Genomic DNA, 23,462 nt, shown 5'->3' with positions numbered 1-23,462 from the left:
CCATGTCCAATCTCCCTCAATGTTCATGTAGACCGTTAGACGTTAGTCATAGGATAGCTCTATATTTTAATTAATAAGCCCTCGTAAAACAATATAATTACAAAAAGACCCTGAGGTTCTCTTTCTCTACACTTATCTCCTCAAAGAGGATCAACCTCTCAAATCTCGAAGTCTTGCCCAAACGAAAATGACAGGTTCGATCTCAACCTCATGGCTTTTGTCGTCTCCTCCGAATTCAAAATCCAACGCCATCTCAAAGTCCATCTCTTTCCCGCCCCGAGTTCGACTCTCACCGAGATCTCCGTTACCCACAACCCAGATCCGAGCCGGAATACGCGAGCTACGAGAGCGAATCGACACAGTAAAAAACACCCAGAAGATCACAGAGGCGATGAAACTCGTGGCGGCGGCTAGGGTTCGCCGAGCTCAAGAAGCCGTCATCAATTGCAGACCTTTCACCGAAACCCTCGTCGGTATCCTCCATTCCATCAACCAGTGCGCTCAATCGGAAGACGTAGACTTCCCTCTCAGCAACGTCAGACCCGTAAAGAGAGTCGCTTTGGTCGTCGTCACCGGTGACAAAGGCTTGTGCGGCGGTTTCAACAACGCTGTGATCAAGAAAGCTAATTTAAGGGTCGACGAGTTGAAGCAGAGAGGTGTAAGCTGCGTTGTGGTGAGCGTAGGAAAGAAAGGGAACGCTTACTTTAGTAGGAGAGACGATGTCGAAGTCGATAAATGTATCGAAGGAGGAGGTGTTTATCCGACGGCGAAAGAAGCTCAGGTAATCGCAGACGACGTGTTCTCCTTGTTCGTGAGCGAGGAGGTTGATAAAGTCGAGCTCGTGTACACAAAGTTCGTGTCTTTAGTGAAATCAGATCCTGTGATCCACACTCTGTTACCGTTGTCTGTCAAAGGAGAGTCTCGCGACGTGAATGGAGAGTGTGTTGACGCTATGGAGGATGAGATGTTTAGGCTGACGAGCAAAGACGGGAAGCTCGCTGTGGAGAGGACCAAAGTTGAGGTTGTTGAGAGACCGGAGATGATCTCGCCGTTGATGCAGTTTGAGCAAGACCCTGTTCAGATTCTTGACGCGATGATGCCATTGTATCTGAACAGTCAGATTCTGAGAGCGTTGCAGGAGTCTTTGGCGAGTGAGCTGGCGTCGAGGATGAGTGCTATGAGCAATGCGACGGATAATGCGGTTGAGTTGAAGAAGAGTCTGACGGTTGCTTATAATCGGGAGAGGCAGGCTAAGATCACTGGGGAGTTGCTGGAGATTGTGGCTGGAGCCGAAGCTCTTCGAGGGACTTAGTTAGGAGAAAACTATATTTTTGTTAAAACCATTTGTTGTTTGTGTAACAATGTCATGAAAGAATAAAAACATCGACAAAACACTGATACTTAAAACTCATTTGTCTGAAAGAAGACCAAATACTCAAGTACTTGGTGGATTTCTAAAATCTAGACAGCACAAAAAGTGAGAAACATCATTTGGTTTGGTTCTTTAAATGAGCGCCTCATCGACAAATTAAAGGAAAATACTTAACCACCTACGCAAAACGAAAACAAGAATGGTAAAAAAGAGGTAAAATTATAGTCTTAGTTAAAAAAAACTATAATTTTGTTAAAACCATTTGTTGTTTGGGTGATATGTTACTGAAAGAATTAAAACATCATGAGAACAGTTTCAATCATCCAATGCCGACAAAAGACTGATACTTAAACCTCATTCGTCTCGAAGAAGACCAAAACATAACTCAAAGTACTTGGTGGATTTCTAAAATCTAGACAGCACAAAAAGAGAGAGAAACATCTTTCGGTTTGGCTCTTTGGAATGAGTCCAAACTAAATGTTTTAAAACCACCTACGCAAAATGAAAACAAGAATGGTAAAAAGAGGCATTGTAACCATCTTCATCATCATCTTTCTTCTTCACTCAGGGTTGAGTTTAGAGGTACTTGAAAAGGATGCCACCGTGAGTGGCAAAGAAGGGAGCAAAGACGAGAGACTCAACAGCCATGAGCTTGATCAGGATGTTCAACGAAGGTCCTGAAGTATCCTTCAACGGGTCTCCAATAGTGTCTCCAATAACAGCTGCCTTGTGTGGCTCTGAACCCTTTGGTCCAAGACTCTTTGCGTGCTCTGATACACCAGCCTGAAAACAAATCTCAATGCTTTAAGATTTCTCTTAAAATGATTAGACTTAAGCTTATATGGAATAATCAGTTACGTACCTCGATGTATTTCTTGGCGTTGTCCCAGGCACCACCAGTGTTAGACGCAGAGATAGCAATCTGTTTACATACGTTGATGAGCAATGTGTTTAAAGGACATTTAAGTTATTCACAAGAGAACAGAGAAGAGACTATACCTGGACACCGGAAACAAGAGAGCCGGCGAGAACACCAGAGAGAGTCTCAACACCAAAGAAGAAACCAACAATGAGAGGAGTGAGCATGACAAGGCAACCCGGAGGAATCATCTCCTTGATGGAAGCATCGGTGGAGATCTTGACGCATGTTGCGTAGTCAGGTTTCGCGGTACCTTCCATGAGTCCAGGGATGGTGTTGAACTGCCTACGAACTTCTTCAACCATCTTAAGAGCTGCACTTCCCACACTCTTCATCGTCATGGCCGAGAACCAGTAAGGAAGCATGGCACCAACAAGCAGCCCAATGATAACCTTAGGTGTCAAAACATCTACGGTGTGGACTCCCGCACGGCTCACAAAGGCACCGAACAGAGCCAAGGAGACCAACGCTGCAGAGCCGATAGCAAACCCTTTTCCAATAGCGGCAGTGGTGTTTCCAGCTGCATCAAGAGCGTCGGTTCTCTCACGGATACGGTGGCTCATCCCAGCCATTTCAGCAATACCACCAGCGTTGTCACTGATGGGACCGTAAGCATCGATCGCCAAACCGGTGGCGATGGTACTGAGCATCCCAAGAGCAGCAACAGCAACACCATACATAGCAGCAAAGCTGAAGCTGACGAATATACTGACGGCGATCGCAAAGATCGGAATAATGACGGATTTGTAACCAAGAGCCAGTCCGAATATAACATTGGTGGCTGCACCAGTTCTGCATGAATCTGCAACATCCTGCACAGGGCTGCAAGAACAAAACAAGGACATTAGAGTTTGTCCTAAAAATAATAAATTTTGTTTATCATTTTAAATGGTGTTTACAGGAAAAAAAATTGTTTCAAAATAATTAATGTTCTCATTATTCTAGGTAGAATTTAATATTATTTGAACTTTAAGACCAACTACAAAATATTGAGTTTTTTTATTGGCTGAATTTGTTTCATTAATGATATTTTTATGTAAACAAGATAAATTGGATAGAAGTTTGTATTTTTTTAATCCACTTGCAACCTTAAACACCACCCTTAAACACCACTTAAAGAGGGAGTAGTAATCAAATGTGATGAAATTAGTTTCTTACCTGTAGGCGTTGCTAGTGTAGTACTCAGTGACGAAACCAATGATGAGTCCAGCCCAAAGACCAACACAAACACACAAGAACAGCTGCCTGGAAAAATCCAAAAAAATTGTGACAAACACAATTAGAATTAATGCAAACCTTTATTCACCCACAAATGCAGGAAGAGAAAGGGTGGTTCTTACCAGTTCTGAACGACTTTCTGTGTTCCAAAGTTGAAGATGGTGAATGAAGTAGGCAAGCCGACGTATGACACAACAGCAATACCAACAGTCATGATAACAGTCGAGATGATGAGCTGGTTCTTCAACGCCGGCTCAATCTCCTTAACAGCCTTGATCTCGAAGAAGTCGGTGGCGAATAGAGTCGTGATCAAACAGACCAAGATACCCATCGAGCTGACGAGCAACGGGTAACACATGGCGGTGAAGTCATGGTTGATTCCAAAGGAAGAGATGGAAGCAACAACGAGAGCAGCACACGATGCTTCAGCGTATGATCCAAAGAGATCAGATCCCATACCAGCAATGTCACCAACGTTGTCACCCACATTATCAGCAATGACCTGTAATAACATAACCGAACAACATAAGATTAAAGAAACAAAAAGCATGGTCTCTTGTCATAAGATGGTACTTACAGCTGGGTTCCTTGGATCATCTTCCGGAATATTCCTCTCAATTTTACCGACGAGATCAGCACCGACATCAGCCGCCTTAGTGTAGATCCCACCACCAACACGTCCAAAGAGAGCCATGGAAGAACCACCAAGACCGTAACCAGTAATCGCCTCGAAAAGACCTTCCCAGTCATCACCGTAATAGATCTTGAACACATTGATGGTAACGTAAAGCACCAAGAGACCACTCGCGGCGAGAAGGAACCCCATCACGGCGCCGGACCTGAAGGCAACGATGAAGGCCTTTCCAACGCCTTTCCTCGCTTCCAAGGTGGTTCTCGCGTTGGCGTAGGTGGCGATCTTCATGCCGAGGAAACCAGAGAGAACGGAGGTGACCGCGCCGAGGACGAAAGCGATTGTGCTGAAAGCCGCGGTGGCTAACGCGGGCTTGCAGGTTTTGGTCTCGTCGTAGGTGCAAGGCTTGTTCTCCGTGCTGAACCCTTCGACGGAGCCGAGGAAGACGAAGATTATAGCGGCGAAGATGACCATGAATACGCCGACGTATCTGTACTCCGTGAACAGGAACGAAGTTGCACCTGTTCCCAAACAACACACACACACCAATCAGATCCCAAAAGTTACTCACTTTTCCGACAAGACTAGATTCAGTTGTGTTCTAAAACAATACAAAACACAAACAGATGTATCCAAACAAACACAGAAACCAATCAGATCCCAAAGTTATTCACTTTTTCCGACACGACTAGATTCCATTACACAACACTTTGTGTCGGTTACGTTCTAAAAACATTACAAAACACAGTACATGACCTAGGAGAATATGGAACAGAGCCAGATCTAAGAAAACAAACCGTGAGATCTGAGTCCAAGTCTTTATAAGATCTTATTACCTTCGGAGATAGCTGTCTGAATCTCGGCGCACTTGGCGACGACGCTCTGGTCGTTGACACCTTCCTCTTCCTCGATAAGGGAATCTCCGTAGCCATTCTTCGCACCTCCTGAAGAAGAGGACGATGCGCCTTGGTCAGAAGCGGAGACTCTGACGCGAGAGACGATGAACCACTGGAAGAGGGAGAAAGCGATGCCGACCACCGCGCAGACGGGAATGAGGATCTCCGTCCAGAGCTCCGGGAGAAAAGCTGACGCCACCATCTCTTAAGCAAAATGAAAAGAACACACAAAGATAACGCGAGAGATGGGAAGTGTTTCGATGAGAGAGGAAAGATGATGAAGTCGTGTCGTTTTATAACACTCTTACCTCTATCGGAGACTAGAATGAAAGTTGCAATCCAGTGCGGTTAGTTACACTGTACTTTACGATACACCCCCTCCCTTTCTAGGATTTTTTTTTTGATAAGAAGGCGCGTGGGTGTGACGCTGCAAGTTGTCAGTAAAGTGAATCTCGTTTTAAGTCAGTTGTTTCAGACACGAACGCCGTTGGTCAATCCTCGCCGTTGGTTTTAGGGTAACGTGTGCATTGATACGTTAACATCCGTCCGATCTTGAAGTCACAGGATAAACACTCTTAGTCATCTCCTACGTGTAAAAAATAGTTAGAAATTAATTATGCTTAGTCATGGTATATTCACCTTATTGGTTGTACATTCACCAAACTATATCATTAAATTCTCACCATAATAATTGAAACAATTACATAATAATTTTCAAAAGAGGATTCAATGTATTTACCATTATCAGATATGGTTATGGTTAAATCATTTGATGATTATTTGGTAATTTAGGATTCAATGGATATACAGTCCTTATTTCAGTTTTTTAACTAAACATATGCGTTGGGGGATTAATATCTAGGTGTCAATAATTGAAGATAAAAAACCATTGAGAGAATAAAAACTTTTCAGCTTTCGATTCATTTTAAAAGTTGAATAAAACTTGTATAACGGGAATCGATTCTACAGTAGTACACTGTACTTTTACAAACTTGATTCCACGTTGTACTAAATTTTTGCAAATTTATCTCAAAAAAAAGTTTGATTATAGGACGTTTTTTTATGATTTATTTCATCTTTTTTTTTTGTAAACTAAATTTATTTCATCTTCATACGAGGAAGGCGTATCACAAGACACCATGCAGCATACCGCAGAGCAAGAATAATATTCGAGTTTGTGAGAGTATATAATAGTAGAGGTTTTTTCCATCGGCTATGACGTATTTGTATTTATGTGTTTTGAATGGTGTGCAACCCTCCAATCGGATAAACACTCTTTAAAAAAATATCTTGATTAAAATTTTATTTTGTTAGTTATTTGATTTTATCAGTAAGTGAGTAGTGACCACTCATGTTTATCTTTTGTTCCCTTTTGCATGTTGTCAATGAATCTTCAAAATTACCACATCATAAAAATCTTTCCTAGTTATGTGGCTGGCATTGTGACTTGTATCTTTCAATCACGATCTAGTTTCCTTGATTAATCATTATCCATATGCTGTGGATCTGAGATGTAAACGTAGAATTCAAACTAATCCAGTTAACTATAATCATCGAATAAAAGAGAAGTGAATGATTTTATACGGTAGCATAATTAACTTGGATTATGAATGATTTTAAGTGGTAACATAACACTGTGGAATATCCAAGATATGATTAGAGATTTAGAGGTGATCATCGTCACTGTCGTGATTATAATGATTTATCTAATTAGTGCAAGTAAATTAGCTCACCAAGATTCGGTGTTTATATTGACAATGCCATAAAATGGTGATACGTATCAGTCTATCTTTATTGTAAAATTGTGGAAAATTCCATCGGAGTTTTTTTTGTTGTGCGACTCCATTGGAGTTTAATACTGTAAAAAATATTATATACTAGGGTAACCCCGCCCTACGGGCGGACGAATAAATAAATTAATAATGTAAATTTACTTTAACATGTTTTATTTATTTAAGTAAAATTGTATTAAATTTCATAATATTTTCAAAACAATTTTAAATTTATTTTACTATTAAATTTAGAGATTATATACTTATCTAATTATTATATAATTTCAAAATATTTCAATGTTTACTTTGGTCTATGTATTAAAATTACAGTCAATTGGGTTTAGTGGAGTTATATGTTTACTTAATGAAATAAACTATTTTTTATTTTAAAAGAGATTTTTCATTAAAAAAACTAATGCTTTTACCATTTGTGTAATTTTATTCTGAACTTTTAAACAGTTTTTTATGGAAACGCTAAATAATTCTATTTGAACTGGGTTTAGTGGAGATTTTTATAGAGGTCGGTCTGTCCTACGAATGGAAAACTATAGAAAAAACTATTTTATATGAATTTATTTTAGTTTTGTGAAGCATTTTAAAAAAAAATTGTAAATTGAAAATGAAATTATAAAACAAACAAAAATGAATAGAATTTGGAGATCATGTTATTATTTTTAATATTTTTTGTGGATTGAATTAAAATGACAGTAACCTTCGTTATTATATCAAGGAACAATCTAATATAATAGGATTAGTTATGCCCTTCATGTGAATAAAATTTTGCAATGATCATGCAAGAGAAATATGTTACGAAAACCTTATACATATTATCTAAACAAAACAACGTGTTGCTAGTGTGAGTAGCTTGGTCTATGTTTGTTTTAATTAAAATGTGACAGTTTTCTCTTAATGAAAATTGTACTTCAACCTTCCTGCCATTCTTTAAACTGAAAACAGTCTGTAGTCCTTAACAGGTTTTGTTCAAACTACATGAAGAAAGAAAAATACAGTAGAGTAGTGGACGTTGCTATATTTGCACAGAACTTGGAATCAAAATGTCGTAGGTAACAAAATTCCCCTAATTCCAATTTTTCTTCTAGTGTCCATCCTCTCATTTATGTGGTTTCTCATTTCTATCTTTATAAAGTCAAAGCATCATTAACATATGGTTTGCATATTAAAAGTGAAAACATCGTTGACATATGGATCTTCTGCCACTTTTCATTATTTATAGAAGTTTGTTATTGCTCTTGTTTCTCCTCTTCGTTTTCCACTTGTACCAATTGTAGAGCTCATAATCATCTATACCTATTTTTAACTCTGCTTTTGCACTATCAAATCCATAATGCCATATTGTTTTCTACTCTCTCAACTACTATCAGACCGCCTGCAACCTCCATCGTTTTCTTTCTATCTCGCCGTCGGCATCTGAAGAGTTTCTGATTTAGCTTTACTTAGCTTAGGACTTCTCGACATGTTTCTCAAGTTTGTTACCCTTCATTTCAAATAATCGTTTATAAGTATCTTCACCATTTTCACACCAACCTTTCAGACTATCATTTTTTATCTGTGTATTAATTTCTATCGTCTTGATTTTTGGAACTCTTCCCCGGAAGCTTGCTTACTCATTATCCATCCTATTTCTGAATATCCAACCCCAGAATACCTTCGATATAATTTCTAAGCATGTATGATACATAAGAAGGAAACACACAATACTACTGATGTTATAAGTAAGAAGCAACAGAGAGAAGACTTAATATTCAAACTTTTATCAGTTAAGATCTCATGAGATTACAGAACTGAAGATCATTTTTATAACTTAGTATACAAAGGCTGATACAGCTTCTGATATTTAGCTTCTAAGCTGTCTTTTCCAGCTCTCCTTGAACAACTTTGCTTCAACTTCATCAGGTTGGTTCTGCAATGCAAAATGAAAAAGGAATAAGATCATATATTCACCACTAAATATCTTTAAATACTATATCCAGAACCCGCAAGGCATAAAACGATTAGTGAAGGACAATATTAAAAATAACAGTCTCTAACAGCTATGGATAGGCAACATGAAACATAAAGTAAAGAACAGTCCCTGACAGCTATGGATAGGCAACATGAAACATAAAGTTAATATTGATCCAAGGTTTTAGAACCCTATTACTTGGCCGGCATCTCCTTAGAATCATGGCACCAATCCAAATTCGTTTTTGAATCAAAATATATAGAAATATAATAGCTTTTATTATCAAAGAAGCTTAATATAAAGATCAATGGGAAGGAAACACCACAACGCTAAAATTATGTTGCAGACAGAAGAAGGGATATCAAATAGGAGTCTGATTCAAATTAGGGATGTGTAAATAAATCAAAGATGCTACCTTCGGTCCATTTAATTTCCTAAGAATAAATAGTTAGCTGTAGGAGGGAAGCCTCCGTATTTAAACAGCCTCAACAAACCCGAGTACTGTCCATGAATATCACCTGAGAAAAAACATTACAGATCCGTGTGAATTTAAGAGACCAATGAAACACATCACCATATCTGTTCTTTGTAAAAAAAAGGACCAAAGAAAAGCAATCCTAGGTTACATCACGATACTCAGCTAATCCTTGCAAAACAATAGTCTAAGATCCTTAATTCAAGTGATCTTTATGACTCCTTTAACTTCTCTCTGTTTTGAGATGAATCTGATGCAATCAGATGATTGATTAAACATATCTTACTCCACATATCCACCCAAAAAACCTTTTTTGTTCTTTCTTGTCTATAACTTCACCAAACATACAATCACATTCTGCTAGAACCAATTCACGTTTCACAAAACCTACTCAAAACCGATAAAAATAAAAACTTTCTTTGGAGGAGCTGATCTAAGAAAAAATACTTACAAACTTAGAGCCATGAAAGCAATCATGTCGAACTAAGATTCCGAAACAAAACACAGATAAAAGATCAAAAGAAAAAGAGATTGATTACCGTAGATCTTGATGGGAGCTTCGAGCTCAAGGAGTTTCAAGATCAATTTTGTTGTATGAATCAATGCGCCGTTACGGAGAGGAGAACATAAAGCCGATCAACAATAACAAAATCACAACGGAGAGGAGAGCGCTGAAACTCCATATGCGAAGTGTCGGAGAAACCTAGGATAATTCTGGGCCTGGAATGATAAAAAAGCCCAAACGAAATCAGAAATAACTAAAGAAACGCACCGTTTAAATAAAAGTAAGACACGTGTCGACCACTCTTTACCTTATTTTCTTACGTGGCAAGAGGAGAAGGGAGTCCCCTTTTCTTTATAGTAATAGACTAGGACCGACCCGCCCTACGGGCGGGATGTAAAAAATGATGATTATATGTGAGAATTTTCAAAAAGATGATCCGATCTACCAAAGCACTCCAATAACGCTTGTATTGTTGTAGGACATGCAAGTAAAATATGAGATAGTTCTTTGAAGCGTTGACAAAAAAAAGAGACAGTTCTTTGAAGCTTCTTATGTACCTCGAGCAGGAAATATAACACCAGCATTTGTTCATCTTGATTTTACAATGTATTTACCTATATTGTAGATCGTTATTTGTATATATTTTATTTTCTTTTAATGATTGTAGAGGAGACCTGCACTTCGCGCACAATTTGATAGTTTTTCAAATATATTTTTGAAATATATTTTTAAATTTATTGGATTATGTTCTTTGGTACATAACAAATTTTGCATAATTCTTGCGCTATTGGTTTAATTGCATACTTCCAAACTGTACAACTATTAAATTTTAATGCTGAACTTGTAATCCGACTTTGGTATTTGTTAAATTCAATTAATTTTGTTTAAAAAAAAATTGTACTCCCACACTATGAGCTAACATATTTTGATGTAATTATGAAAATAAACTTTATCATTTACTTTTAGTAGTATCATTTTGCTACACCTTTTTTGATTAAATTATGAAAAAACGTCATCTTTCATCTGTAGTATTAAAATGTATATACCGGTTTCAAAGTTGCACCAAAGGCATATATTTGTTTCTCTTATACTCTTAATTATAATTTGTCAAATAACGTTTAAATTTGGTTATTATATTTTTATAATTTGTCAAATAAAAGTGAAGTTTGGTTATTATAACTCCATGAAATGATGTATGGATGCAATTCTAATTTTAGCAAATTTTCCTTCTTGTTTTATTTTGTTTCCATCCAACATTAGTCTTTTATAAAAATATGAAAACCATTATAACTCGAGAGAAACTGAAAATACAAACTGGAAGAAGAAAAGATAAATAAAATAAGTAGTATAACAAAATGATAATAAAGAACAAAACTGCGAACACAAATATTGAAACTTATAAGGAGTCATGAGAACAATTTCATGATCTTATCGCATCTCGACATTATAAACGTACTCACGATTTGTTTATTTTCTTGTGTAAAAACTCATTTATGAAAATTCACTCAATCTGTCACGAATCCTTCAGCATGCTTATGCACAATTCTCCCTGAACTAACCTTAATACTCACAAACGGAGCGAGGAAGACAGCTAAAAATAGGATGGCAAATTACCAAGGATGAAATGAAAGCTTGAACAATGTTTCTAGTGTGAAATCTCTTCGTTTCTCTGCTTTGCTCTAGAAACAACTACGTTCTTTTTGGTATGGGCATCCTCATTCCCAGTTTGAGCAGGGGCAGATGGTGAACGCGATGAGTCGTGGTGTCATATTAAAGATAAAACCTTCACTCAACTATTTAAAAACAAATGACAGAACTTACGGTTTGCTGCAATGTGCTTGACTGCCTTTGCTAAGAGGAACCTCATCTTCTTTGGGCTCTCCCCCTCGAGTGGTAGCTTTAGGAAAAAAATTTGATGTCCATTTCTGGATGCTGCGTTAGAGCTTCTTTCTCCCTCTACTGTATCCACGCCCTTGTCCCCTACCTCAACCACGGCCTCTGAATCCGCCTCTCGAAGCCTTCTGCTGAATTTACAAAGTGCAACCATAAAACATATAAATAACAAAAAAAAAACATATTCACATATACATAAAGAAATAGATAGAGGGATCTAAAACGATCTTAAAAAGTACAAAGGGAAGCTGTACATCATGATGTTTTTTTCCTCAGTATTCATCTCCTCGTAATTGTCATGTCCCCATTTTCTTTCATCTCCAGATCCCCATGATCTCCTTCCACCCTGCCCTCACCTTTGAAAACCAAAATAAGGAGTATATCAATCAACATTACTGTGAATTGACAGAAGGTTAGCAGTAAGAGCTAGATAGTATTCAGAATTTTTTATTTTTCCTGTCGCCAATACCATGAACTTGACTAAATCAATCTCAGTAAACCCAAATGCAAAAACTCCACCTCTCGCTGTATTCACCTCTCCAATAAAAGCAATTACAATGAAGAAGATTGTGGAAAAGCAAAACATAGTCAAAAGAGTGTATACCTGCTTCGGCCAGCAGACAACTCCTGAAACCTGTCATCTCCACCTGTTGGCACTGCAGACGAATGCTTCTCCTTATCTTCCTCTCCATCTACATTAAGAAGACGATGAACAGGAGTCTTACCTTAATAAGGATCTGAGTAAAACAGCTTGACAATGTTAATAATACACGCCAAAATACTTTTATATATTGATATGAACATGTTACATGAGTTTAAGAACACAATCACCTTTGAATCCAGTAAGAACATATATATCCACCATCATAAGCTCATCACTGCGTTTGAAGTTCCTGGCTTGCCATAATTCAGTGGAAGAACATCGGCCCCATTCAAACCGAAAAGAAGGATTGATGAGTTGGCCATTTTAGAGAAAGTAAGTTTTCTTAGTTGAGAGGATGATGTTCAAGAAAGAAGGCTTACCTTTTATAGGAGTACAGACACCGCCTTGGAAAGGGATAAGCCGCATTCAATGTTAGATCGTGGTCGACTTGTGTTGATGAAATAAAGAAGTATGATAAATGCGATGAATCCATAGCTTGTACCGTTTCAATTGATTAGAACGGAAGCCAAAACGTTGGAATTGAAGATTTACACAAAGATTAATGCCAATTGAACAGCTCGAAACTCCATAGTTGGTATCTCGAATCTCCATTGTTGATACAGAGAACGAAGATCAACACTTTTGGTTTCAGAAATAGTATGAACCCTAACGTCGGGATTGAAGATTCAAACAGTGACGCCTAATGTTGATTTAACATCTCTAAACTCCATTGTTGTTACCTTGAATCTCTATCGTTAGTTTCAGAGAAGGAAGAAGAACATGAACCCTAATCATTTCGTGCTGAGTTTCAGAAAAACACAAAGGCCGGAAAATTGATAACTGAGGCCCAAAAAAATCAAACGCAGCGTATAGAGATATGAGACACGTGTCGATCCGAGGTTAAGCTAATTAGTGACGTGGCGCTGTGAGGAGAGAGTGAACATTTCTTTATATAAATAGATATGTTGTATTGTTTAATTTATTGACGTGAATTATAAGTCTAAGTGCATGTGGTCCTTTAATCTATTACTATATCTTCATCCGTGCGACCGTACGGGTATTTATTTTCTGTTTTTAGTTTTTAGTTTGTATTAAATAATATATTTGTAATAATTGATCATAAATTTAGATCAAAAACTATTTTTCCAGTTGAAACAAAAATTAAAATTAAAATTTTAATAAGATATTCTTATATAAATTAAATTGTCCTAATTAAAATAGTATAGGTGTGGGTCATAATGCTTTCGAATTCCAAATATTTGGAATTTCTATTAATATAAATTTGTTAAAAAATAATCTCACTCGGTATTTAATTTTAAATTTTAATTTGTTTGTGTACTAAATGTTATATTTGTAAATGTAATCATATTAAATTAAGTAATTTTATATTTTTGCATTTAACGTAAATTGTATCACCGACACTGGAGATCACCTAAACAAATCTAACATTTATATGATTAGATGTATGTGTAAATATATAGCAAACAAAGTTTTTGATGATAAATATAAAAATAGAAAATATGATTAGTATGCTATTAAACATGATACATTACTTATAAAATTTGTAAGAAAAAATAATTGTTAGACTTTTAACAAATTTGTGACATATAAAAATTAAGATTAAAATTTGTAAGAAAATGAAATGTAATATAATATATATTTGATCTAACTGCTAATTTATTATAAATGGGCTTACGTGTTCAATAATTTTCAGATTGGATTTGACAATTAGTTTTCATAATTACTGTAGACTGATGAGAAAGTCAACGGAAAATAATTTTTCGAAAATAAATAAGTTGATTCAATTTCTATATCTTGTAGTAGGGATGTACGTTCGGATATTCATTCAGTTTGATTCATGTCTCTTTGGATTTTAGGTTTTCGGGGTGAAATGTTTTAGCCTCATTTGGGTATTTATAATTTCGGTTCATGTTCTGGTTCGGATAACTCATTTAAATTGTTTAAAAAATTAAAATTCTTAAAATATAAAAGTAAAAATATATATAACAAATAAATTTGAATAATGTATGCCAAAACTTAAACTTAACATAAAAATTGGTTTGGTTCGATACTAAAAGATAGTGAGGGCACAATAATTTTCCTACCATACCATATGTGATTTTTATTATCATTAAATATGGTAAATTTAGAATTATGAAATGTGTTTATTAAACTGAAAAGACAGCATTAATAAAACTATACATAATTTTGAAATTGATTTAATAGAGAAAGAAAGTTAAATTTTATATTAGGACAACACATTAACTCAACTTAAAAAAACAAACATTAAAATAGGGAACTTAATTTATATTAGGACAACACATTAACTCAACTGAAAAAGACAAGCATTAAATTAGATAATTTAATTTAATTTTAAGTGGTATAATAGTGTAAATAACTTTGAAAACTTAGGGATAATTTATATGGGTACTTCTCTATAGATTTCATCCATTCCATAGTGTCAGATACTTATTGGTATGATGGTATCGAAAAATGTATAATATCTATATATTTTTCTGCGTATCGGGAGATAGTAAATCTTGGGGAAATTGTGTATTAAAATAAAAATAATTGAATGTATGTTATCGCTTTATCTTGAAGAGAGAAGGGATACATCACAGGGCACTAGTGCAGTAGTACTACACCAACCAAACCCAAGTGACCTTGCAAAAAAAAAAAAAAAAAAAAAAAAAAAAAACTCCTTGCAAGAGTTAAGGAGCGGTCCCCTGATATTCCTGCGGGTCCATTACCACCTCAAATAGACAGACCCTTGGATTCGTGGGTGCATATATAGGTCCCCTCACCCTGACCCAACGTTCAATATCTCTCTAAACCATTCCTATAGTTCGGTCTCACACCGACAAAAGTCCTGACTAACTTTTTTTTTTTTTTTTGTAAACTGGCTTAGTCCTGACTAACTTGTTTTCTCATTTGTCTTAACAGAATCATACATAACTAGTTCATTTGTTTTAAAAGCCATTGTTATAATCAAAATTGACGCATAAATTCAATTGCTCATGAAATTTGGAATGGTAATAGCTTGTTTTTCTGGTGTAACCTCAAATGGTTGTCCTTCTTGTATTGTTTCGTTCATAGCTTATCAAAGAAAGGGAAATGACAGATAATATATGGAATATTCGAGATCCGTTGGCATTTACAGATGCCCGCCAAACTTTTTTCGTTTATTATACAACTTGACTTTCTTTTTTTTTTTTGCTAAACTATGCAACTTGTCTTCAATATCATTTTATGTGGGTCTCTATATCAGAGTATTTATAAGCTTACGCCCAAATGATTGGGCTTTAGTGGGATTCTCTTAGTTTGTAGAAAGTTCTGTGGTCCATGAAAATACAAGCATATACCAACACACATATAAACAATCGTGTGGGTGTTGTTCCAGAATTTGGCAAAACACGGTGAAGCATGGATTTACAGCTTCCAATGCCATTGTTGAAAGGCCAAAGAAAAAAAGGAAAGAAAGAAAACAAAAAAAAAATACGTGAACGGCAGGATTCGAACCTGCGCGGGCAAAGCCCACATGATTTCTAGTCATGCCCGATAACCACTCCGGCACGTCCACTTTTTGATGAACAAGAAGTTACAAAATTATTTATATACATTCAGTCATCACCGAAACGAGAAACAAACCAAGCCAAAATTAACCTTTTGTTATCGATTAGTTTCTGGGTGAACGAAACCATATATCACACTAGACCAAGTTAAACCAAATGTAATTAGAAGAGTTTTAACTTTTAACTCCACCAAGACTAGAGCAGAACAAGCCAAATCCTTTGACCAACAAATTAGACAAGCAAATGGTAAAAAGGTTAAACAACACACATTTAAATAATGCCTTGTGGAAACTTGTTTTATGAACAAAAAGAGTAACATTATGAACGAAGATGAACCAGACGACCAATTAATGTTACAAATCTATTTTCGGTTAAGACTTGAAACGTTCGTTTTGGTCCTTCAGAATAGTGTGCCAAGTAATTTAGGAGATGTGAGAACCGCCACAGATTTGAACTGCAAATCCAAAAAAAAAAGTCTCATGAGAATGGAGAAAACAGGGATACCTAACCCGGTTTAGTATTTGGTCTAATTGTACATCAACTTACTTTCTCTTGCTTATACTTCATGCGTACAGCGCTCAATGTGCAACCTTTGGTGTTAAGCTGCAGATCTTGTAATGCATGAACAGATGCTTTCAGTTCTGAGGCTTTGTACGTTGTGTAATGCTCAAGTGTTGGATTCTGCTGGAAATAAAAAAAACAAACAAAAAGAAGTTAAAGATTTGTGGAACTAAACTGTGTCTTGCATATAGAAGCAAACATTACAGACCCATGGGTGGTTTGACTGGTCCAATGTCCACTTGGCAAGAAAAACTGCTGAAGCAGCGATGACGGAAGGAAGAAACTTCAAGAAATGATAGTCTAGTAAGGTCAACTCCGTTAGATAGCTGGCTAGAAACTCTAGTTCAAGGCACATGCTCTGCTGCAAAAAGCAGCAATCAAAGTAAGTACCTACCTATAAAATGTTTATATCTTTAATTTTTAATACCGGGTAAGAGGCTTGTGCTGCTCTAAGAAATCTCCTTAGGAACGTTTTTGGAGTGGGAGTGTATATTTGAAAGCTAAAATGCGCAAGTACTTGCTTCTCCATCTCCAGGACCTGATCTTTTGTGTAGGTGTCATCCGTGATGGAGCAGAACTCTTCAATGCGTGGCGCATATATTTCTTCATACTTCCTGTATAAAGTTTAAGGTTTAGTTGAAATCATCTGAGACGAGATTTTTTTACTAGTGAGATTTGGAGAGGGAACACTACGTACGAGGAAATTAGCATGCAAGTGATGCCGAGGAGTTGAAGTCTCTGTCTTTCCACGTGGTTTCCGTTGAGGAACCAGTCTATGAGGTACACTGTGAGGTAAAGAGTGTCTGGTACGAGCGTGTATTCATCAGAGACCTGTGAATAAGATGAGGACTTTTGTGAAAACTGATCAGGAAAGGCATAAAAAACTGCAAAAGTTAGGATTATAAGTGAAACTAATCACTAACCTCCACAAGCCAATCAACCAGAATCCCCCGCATGGACTGAGTCACATCCTTCTGTATTGTCTCCATATAGTCCGGAACCGGTCTGCGCCTAAGCTGCTAGGATAGGAAGTGATACAGAATCAAACTATTGAGGGCTTAGGCTTACACCAAGCTTAAAAATTACCTCTGAAACACGCAAATTGTAGTAGATTTCAGGGGCATAGAGGCAGCAGAGCAAAGGATCCTTGTCATCAGAATCAATGTCTATGAATTTTTGGATATCAGGTGCAGTTGAACTACCAATAACAGCACTTTTCTCAACTGTAACCATTTAAAAAAGATTTATAAATCACTAAATACCACTCCTTTCAAGAATAGGAGCTAAAATCATATGAGGGTTTGTGTTTATTAGATTCATCACCTATAGAAGCTGATCTCCCAAGAGGTCTTGGAGGCAATCTGAAATTACAGTTAACAGCTGTGTCATTTGTGCCTTTACAAAGAGACATGCTTCCTGCTGTCACTGATACAGCTTCAGCTTTTGCATCGGTCCTGAACTGAAGATCAGCGGTTTCTGAAGTAATACAAGCTGATTTCAACTTGGATCTACTCGCTAATCCCCGTCCTTTCTTTACCTGTTTGATGTTTTTGACCTGAAAATGACAAAAACTCATGTTAAAGATATGCATGTTTTACTTATACAAGATCTTCACAGATATCTGAGGAAGGAAAGCATTAACAAACAAAAATGAACATTATGCACTTTTGAACAACCTCAAGTTTAGGTGCATTGAAGGTTACATTTGAGATATCCTCTAGAACCTCTCGCTTCTTCTTCTTATTGGGTGCAGCAGTGACGTCCTTATCCTCAGAGGCTGGTCTTTTAGTGTTTGCTCTCTGTTGAATCTGTGTACCAGAAGTGGCTTCTGAAGCGCGCAGAGCAGAGGCAAGGGCACGAGTGAAAGGACGAGAGACAGCATTTTCCTTACCCATTTTTAAACCCCCAACCCACTAGAAGACACAGCCTTGAAGTCTTGAGTCTTAAGACAGCATCATCTTCGTCCAGTCTGTGAGATTGAAGCCAATGAGAACACAACTTAAACTGTTAAAGCAATAGAGAGATAACTATACAAGGTGAGATTACTCATCTTGCAAACAATCCATATAAATATGGTGTGAAGAAAAGGATGGTCAACTATTAGAAACTCATCATCACCACATGACTCTTTTATGGAAACTTTCAAATAGAATGGGTGCAATGAACCAAGAATATCAAGGAGAGAGAGAGAGATACATAACAAGTTCCAAGGTTTGGTCTTTTTTTTTTCAAACTCCGGTAAAGATTCAATGGTAGTAGAATCAAGATCAACAGTTATTTCATTTCCATATCAAACAGTGATGCAGAGAACATACCCAACTTTTATAGCGTAATCTTATAGGAAATATTACACCAAAAATTTTAGAAACAAATATTTGGGAATACGAATATACGTGAATCTTATTTCTTTCTTTGTTAGGTTTTATAAATATCATAAAAAATAATAAAAAATGGGAGGCAAATGCAGACGCATTTTCTTTGGAAAACGAACAGATGGTGAGAAACCTTAGCAAATCACATGAATCAGAGCTGAAACCTTATGGATTGACTTCCTTTTCTTAACGTTCTAGTTAAGGACAACAATGCAGGCACGGGGTTGGAGAATCATTACCATAAATTTCAAAAAAAAATTATTAGAAAATTAAGCTAAAAGATAGAGTAATTAAACCAGTAAACCTGCGAAGCTCGAGGAGATGGTCAGACGGACACTAGTGCTTAGTGTAGGTGTGACCTTAACAAGATAAAGATGACACATCTTGTGTAAATAATTAAGAACTGATGAAATTAAGTAGAGTCAAAACAGAGGAGATTATTGATAACATTATCAAATTTATAAATTTAGTATGTTTTTGGTATCAAGAGAACCAAAAGAAAAATGCATGACTAAACGGTTTGACTTAAAAGTCTTCTCACTATCAAAATCTTGTTCCGACCAAACCCTTAAAAAACACAAACTCACGTAAGCAATCTCTCAAAATCCACTTTTATCCGTCATCATCATCATCTAAATGCTAGTCGGGGAAGATGTCTCCGGTAATTGACTCGCGGATTCTCCTGACGCCGCCGCTTCTTCCGAAGACACAACAGGAATCTTGAGCGATGCAGCTCTCTCCATCTCCTTCTCAAGCTCTTCCTCAGACATCAGAGTGTTGAACTGTCCCTCCAGAGACTTAGCCGCGGCTAGCCAAGCAGTGACTATACCTAGTAAGATGACTCCAAGGTAAGGAGTGGAGCTGGCCAGTGAACCGAACGTGAGGATCATAAACTGCTGGATCAGTGCACCTCCTGATTTCCCCAATGGGTTGCAGACAACATCAATTGCAGCTTTGCCTTTAACCTACAAAACCAAATGACACAAACTCTTAGAACAAACATCAAAAGACTTGTTTTTAGGAAAGAGATAAAAGGCACGAAACAGAACCTTGGTGTCCTCATCCAATGGGATATAAGCCATTTCTTTGCAAGGATCGAACAGGCTGTACTTGGCGCTCTTGCTGAAAATGTTCTGGAGGGCTCCAACGTACACAGCTGCGAGCAGCGGCGTCATACCGAGCTTCGCAACCAGCGGAGCGAACGGGCCACCAAATAGTATCAGAGAGAAGAAGGCGACTCCGGTCAGTAACAGAACGGTTGGGGTGATCTTCGCAGCTACTCCCCAACCATACTTGTTGAATACGTATTGACTGAGAAGCATCATTGTGAACGTTGCAATACCAGTGCAGGTAGAGAAGTCACCCATAAACGCTGAGTACTCGTTCGGACTAGGGAACTGCGTTAAAAAAAGAAATGATCGTTAGATGATAAAGATGAAAGCTTAGTAGTAAATAGTGTAACTCACCTGAGCTTTAAGCTTTGATTTCCATGTGACTTCAACGAGGTTGATACTAATCCCATATGCGACAACCAAAGTAGCGAGATCTCTGATGTATGGTGATGACACCAAGAACTTCAAGCTCTCCATCATTCCCATCTGTGGTTTCACCTGTAACCAAAAAATAAAAAAATCAAAAGCTATTCAATTAAATTACATAGAACCATTAGTACTTTGTATGTTATTATTATTTTACCTTCTTCTTCTTGCTACGAGTTGGGAGAGGGACGTATCTATTGACCCACCAGTAGAGGAAACAGATGGCTAGACCCATCCCCACAACAATACTCATCATAGCTTTCAACGAAACAGCCCAACCATCAACTCCAGGACCAAGATTCTTCCTCATGTTAGAGAAATACTTCACAGTTCTCCCTGAGAATATAAGTGCAACATTTGCACCCAGTCCAAACAAAGGATAGAACTTTTTGGCTTCATCAACCGTTGTAATCTGCCACACCCAAAAGGATTGAGTCAATATTCAAAAAGGGTTCCAAATCCTAATATACTATCGAGTCTAAATTCACCTGATTAGCAAATCCCCAGAAGAGAACTGAGACCACAACGCTACCCCAAAGCTCAGCCATAACATAGAACAAACAGAAACTCCAAATCCTCAGGATGGCGAGAGGACCCATGAACCTAGGGCCGAGCGTGGCGAGGAGCTTGTCAGCGAGAGCCTCGGGGTGAATCATGTTGCTGAGAGGGTACATGACGAAACCGAAGGCTCCGAAGTAGGCGATGAAAGGGATGATGACGGTGTAGAAGAGGGCCTTTTTGGAGAGGACGTTGGAAAGTTTGGTGTAGAGGAGCATGAAGCCAATAGCCATGGGGAGGTTCACCCACGTCTTGAGGAATGGGATGATCTCGGCGGAGCTTCCTTTCGCCGTCACGACCAAGACGTCCTTGGTGTCTCGGAGGATCGTGTAGTTGAACAGAATGCAGAAGAACATTAGACCCAGAGGGATAATCTTCTTCAGAGTCGTGACTTCAACTCCGAAGATGTTCGGCGTCGTCGTCAGGGCCGAGTCTCCGTCTCCTCCGGCGGCGGCGGCGGCGGAGGCCTCCGCCTTGCAGATGAAGCCTCTGTTTCTCTCCTTGTGGGAAATCGAAATCCTGAGTGGGTTTCGCTGAAAGGATTGAACTTTGGGGAGCCCATTGGAGGAAATCGATAAAGAAGGTAGGTTTCTGGTGAAAAAGCGTTGCTTTAAGGCGGGAGACGGTGGGAGGAGGCTGCTTCTGGTGGCTCCGATGGGTTTGGTGGGTAAAGAGAGGATTCCTCTGGGTTGAATCAGACCTTCCATCTCTCTATCTATCTCTCTCCCGCACACTCTCTCTAGGTAAAAGGAGAAGGAGGGGATAGAGAGATGATAAGGTGGAGGCTCTGTGTAGAGAAGAAAGAGTGTTTGTTTAATATTTAACGACAGTCGTCCCTAAAATATCTCAAAAGAATAAAGGGCGGATTCTTTTTTCAGTAATTGCACTGCAGACCCATATACTTTAAAATAATTTATACATCGGACCCTCATAATTTGAGTGTTGTCCGTTACGTACCTTTATTAGGTGTGCCAACTTTTTTTTTTTTTGGTAATCTGCTTGCTAATTACTTACTATTTCTACTATGAAAAATTTGAGAATGAACAAGTTTGCAACATGCTAAAGAGCGTCCCTCTTGGCCTCTTACCATTATACCTAGTGATAAACAAAAAACCGAAACCGAAAAACCAAACTGTACATACACGAAAAAACCGAATGGGACTGGAATGAATATGTGAATTATTCAACTGGATACTAAAATTTTATATCCAAAGAACCAGAACCGAACCTAATCGAGAACCGAATAATACTCATATAGAATCGGATGAAAAACCTGTATACATTTACCTTACAAATTGTAAAATGTACTTAGATGCTTGATGTTTTTTTTGCTCGATTAGTGTTTCTCTACTTTTATCTTTCTCATTTTTTTCTTATAATTTATTTTCTATTTCAAGTTCAACTAATAATTCAAGCTAGCTTTTTAAATGTTTTATTTTCAACAGTTTGGTGTTTGATTGTCTAAAAACGTTGTGTGTTTTTGACTATTTTACTTTCACGGTCTAAACTTTAGATTTTGGTTTCTTAATGAAAAAATCTTGTGAATATTATCTTTGTATTGGTTTTGATTTATTTGTTTGTAACTATATCAGATTAATTTGGATAATATTTTGTTACAAAGTAATTAGAAACGAACTTGATTGGAACTGTTTTTTGGTTCTAATATGTTTATCAAACTTCGAATCGAAAAAATCGAAAACAGATCCAATCTGGTCCGAAATTTTCACGGTTTTTTAGTGGTTACTAAATTTCAAGAACCAAAAAAACTGAAAATTGAAAGAACCGATCCGAACCGAAGAACCAACCGCCCACCCGTAATTCGGTGATTGTACTGTAGTAGTATTATATATTGGGAAAAGCATGTGTTTTCGCCACTATGGGACATCAGCCAAGGAAACAAAAGATCTAGTAAAAAAATCAAATCGATAAGCTTGGAGAAAACGAGGGGGCTTTGATTTACGTGCACCAACTTGGTAAATGGCTCAATTGGTTGTTGGGAGACTGTGACGAAGGATCCTTCACCCTTCCCTCAATTTAAACAACACTCCAAAACGGGCCCACGTGGTAGTCTTCCGAGCCTCCGCGTGGCATATAAAATCAGTGATGTCAGTCGGGCTCGGAAATTCACGTGAAGCCCAGCTACCCTTTGTAATATACTCCACTAACTGGGCTTTATCTTACTAAACCCCATACACATATTATCCTCAATGTTAAGACAGGTGATCCAAACCTTTTCTGTAAATGGATTATTTGCCTTATATCACCGTGAAACGGCCATCGAACCCTCACATATGAAGAGGCACACTGAATTAGTCTTCCGTTTAGATATATTATAGATGAGTTATTGAGCACCAAGGATCCGTGGCGCAATGGTAGCGCGTCTGACTCCAGATGAGAAGGTTGCGTGTTCGATTCACGTCGGGTTCAATCCCCCGAATCTTGGTCCTTACTTTTTTTCTGTTTAACCTTCTATGGCCTTCAAAAACTTTTTATACAAAGCCCACTGGACCTTCACATTGCAGAAGTTGTCCGTCCATACAATAAAAGTTCTTTTTTTTTTTTTTGGGTTGTCTT

General features: G+C 37.6%; 4 protein-coding genes, 1 long non-coding RNA gene and 2 other non-coding genes across 10 annotated transcripts; 2 read left to right on the top strand and 5 right to left on the bottom strand.

Annotated features, from left to right (window-relative positions):
* The first annotated feature begins 55 nt into the window (after positions 1 to 55).
* LOC108822186 (ATP synthase gamma chain 2, chloroplastic) lies at positions 56 to 1,402 on the top strand. Its single transcript, XM_018595213.2, has one exon. It carries the CDS (start codon positions 188 to 190, stop codon positions 1,310 to 1,312), a length of 1,125 nt encoding a protein of 374 aa, XP_018450715.2. The 5' UTR covers positions 56 to 187; the 3' UTR covers positions 1,313 to 1,402.
* A 297-nt stretch (positions 1,403 to 1,699) lies between these two features.
* Positions 1,700 to 5,310, bottom strand: LOC108822185 (pyrophosphate-energized vacuolar membrane proton pump 1). The gene is made up of 7 exons (XM_018595212.2): positions 4,977 to 5,310; positions 4,087 to 4,661; positions 3,632 to 4,011; positions 3,450 to 3,536; positions 2,372 to 3,113; positions 2,235 to 2,294; positions 1,700 to 2,155 (listed from the first exon to the last, which is right to left on the bottom strand). Exons 1-7 carry the CDS (start codon positions 5,236 to 5,238, stop codon positions 1,949 to 1,951), a joined length of 2,313 nt encoding a protein of 770 aa, XP_018450714.1. The 5' UTR covers positions 5,239 to 5,310; the 3' UTR covers positions 1,700 to 1,948.
* A 3,172-nt stretch (positions 5,311 to 8,482) lies between these two features.
* Positions 8,483 to 9,943, bottom strand: LOC130498368 (uncharacterized). The gene is made up of 3 exons (XR_008937271.1): positions 9,786 to 9,943; positions 9,187 to 9,289; positions 8,483 to 8,729 (listed from the first exon to the last, which is right to left on the bottom strand). It is a non-coding gene; the product is annotated as an uncharacterized LOC130498368 (long non-coding RNA).
* Positions 9,944 to 15,785: 5,842 nt separating this feature from the next.
* TRNAS-AGA (transfer RNA serine (anticodon AGA)) lies at positions 15,786 to 15,867 on the bottom strand. Its single transcript has one exon. It is a non-coding gene; the product is annotated as a tRNA-Ser (tRNA).
* A 355-nt stretch (positions 15,868 to 16,222) lies between these two features.
* On the bottom strand, positions 16,223 to 19,097 carry LOC108822710 (cyclin-A2-3-like). Of its 4 annotated transcripts, none has more exons than XM_056992627.1 (10): positions 18,617 to 19,097; positions 18,097 to 18,389; positions 17,744 to 17,975; positions 17,507 to 17,643; positions 17,344 to 17,436; positions 17,118 to 17,251; positions 16,848 to 17,034; positions 16,629 to 16,781; positions 16,406 to 16,543; positions 16,223 to 16,313 (listed from the first exon to the last, which is right to left on the bottom strand). In XM_056992627.1, the coding sequence occupies exons 2-10, from the start codon at positions 18,313 to 18,315 to the stop codon at positions 16,260 to 16,262; spliced, it is 1,347 nt and encodes a 448-aa protein (XP_056848607.1). In that variant the 5' UTR covers positions 18,316 to 18,389; positions 18,617 to 19,097; the 3' UTR covers positions 16,223 to 16,259. The 4 variants fall into 4 exon arrangements, with proteins under 4 accessions (XP_056848607.1, XP_056848608.1, XP_056848609.1 ...); XM_056992628.1 differs by having other exon boundaries at positions 16,406 to 16,540; XM_056992629.1 differs by having other exon boundaries at positions 16,629 to 16,778.
* A 132-nt stretch (positions 19,098 to 19,229) lies between these two features.
* On the bottom strand, positions 19,230 to 21,696 carry LOC108822709 (ADP,ATP carrier protein 2, chloroplastic). The gene is made up of 5 exons (XM_018595854.2): positions 20,819 to 21,696; positions 20,488 to 20,742; positions 20,259 to 20,402; positions 19,842 to 20,189; positions 19,230 to 19,757 (listed from the first exon to the last, which is right to left on the bottom strand). Exons 1-5 carry the CDS (start codon positions 21,593 to 21,595, stop codon positions 19,425 to 19,427), a joined length of 1,857 nt encoding a protein of 618 aa, XP_018451356.1. The 5' UTR covers positions 21,596 to 21,696; the 3' UTR covers positions 19,230 to 19,424.
* A 1,547-nt stretch (positions 21,697 to 23,243) lies between these two features.
* Positions 23,244 to 23,315, top strand: TRNAW-CCA (transfer RNA tryptophan (anticodon CCA)). The gene has a single exon. It is a non-coding gene; the product is annotated as a tRNA-Trp (tRNA).
* Positions 23,316 to 23,462: the final 147 nt, after the last annotated feature.

This window comes from Raphanus sativus, chromosome 8, assembly GCF_000801105.2.
Source record: "Raphanus sativus cultivar WK10039 chromosome 8, ASM80110v3, whole genome shotgun sequence".
Taxonomy (NCBI): Eukaryota; Viridiplantae; Streptophyta; class Magnoliopsida; order Brassicales; family Brassicaceae; genus Raphanus; species Raphanus sativus.
Note: the sequence above shows the minus strand (reverse complement) of the source record. Positions and strands in the feature narration are given on the sequence as shown.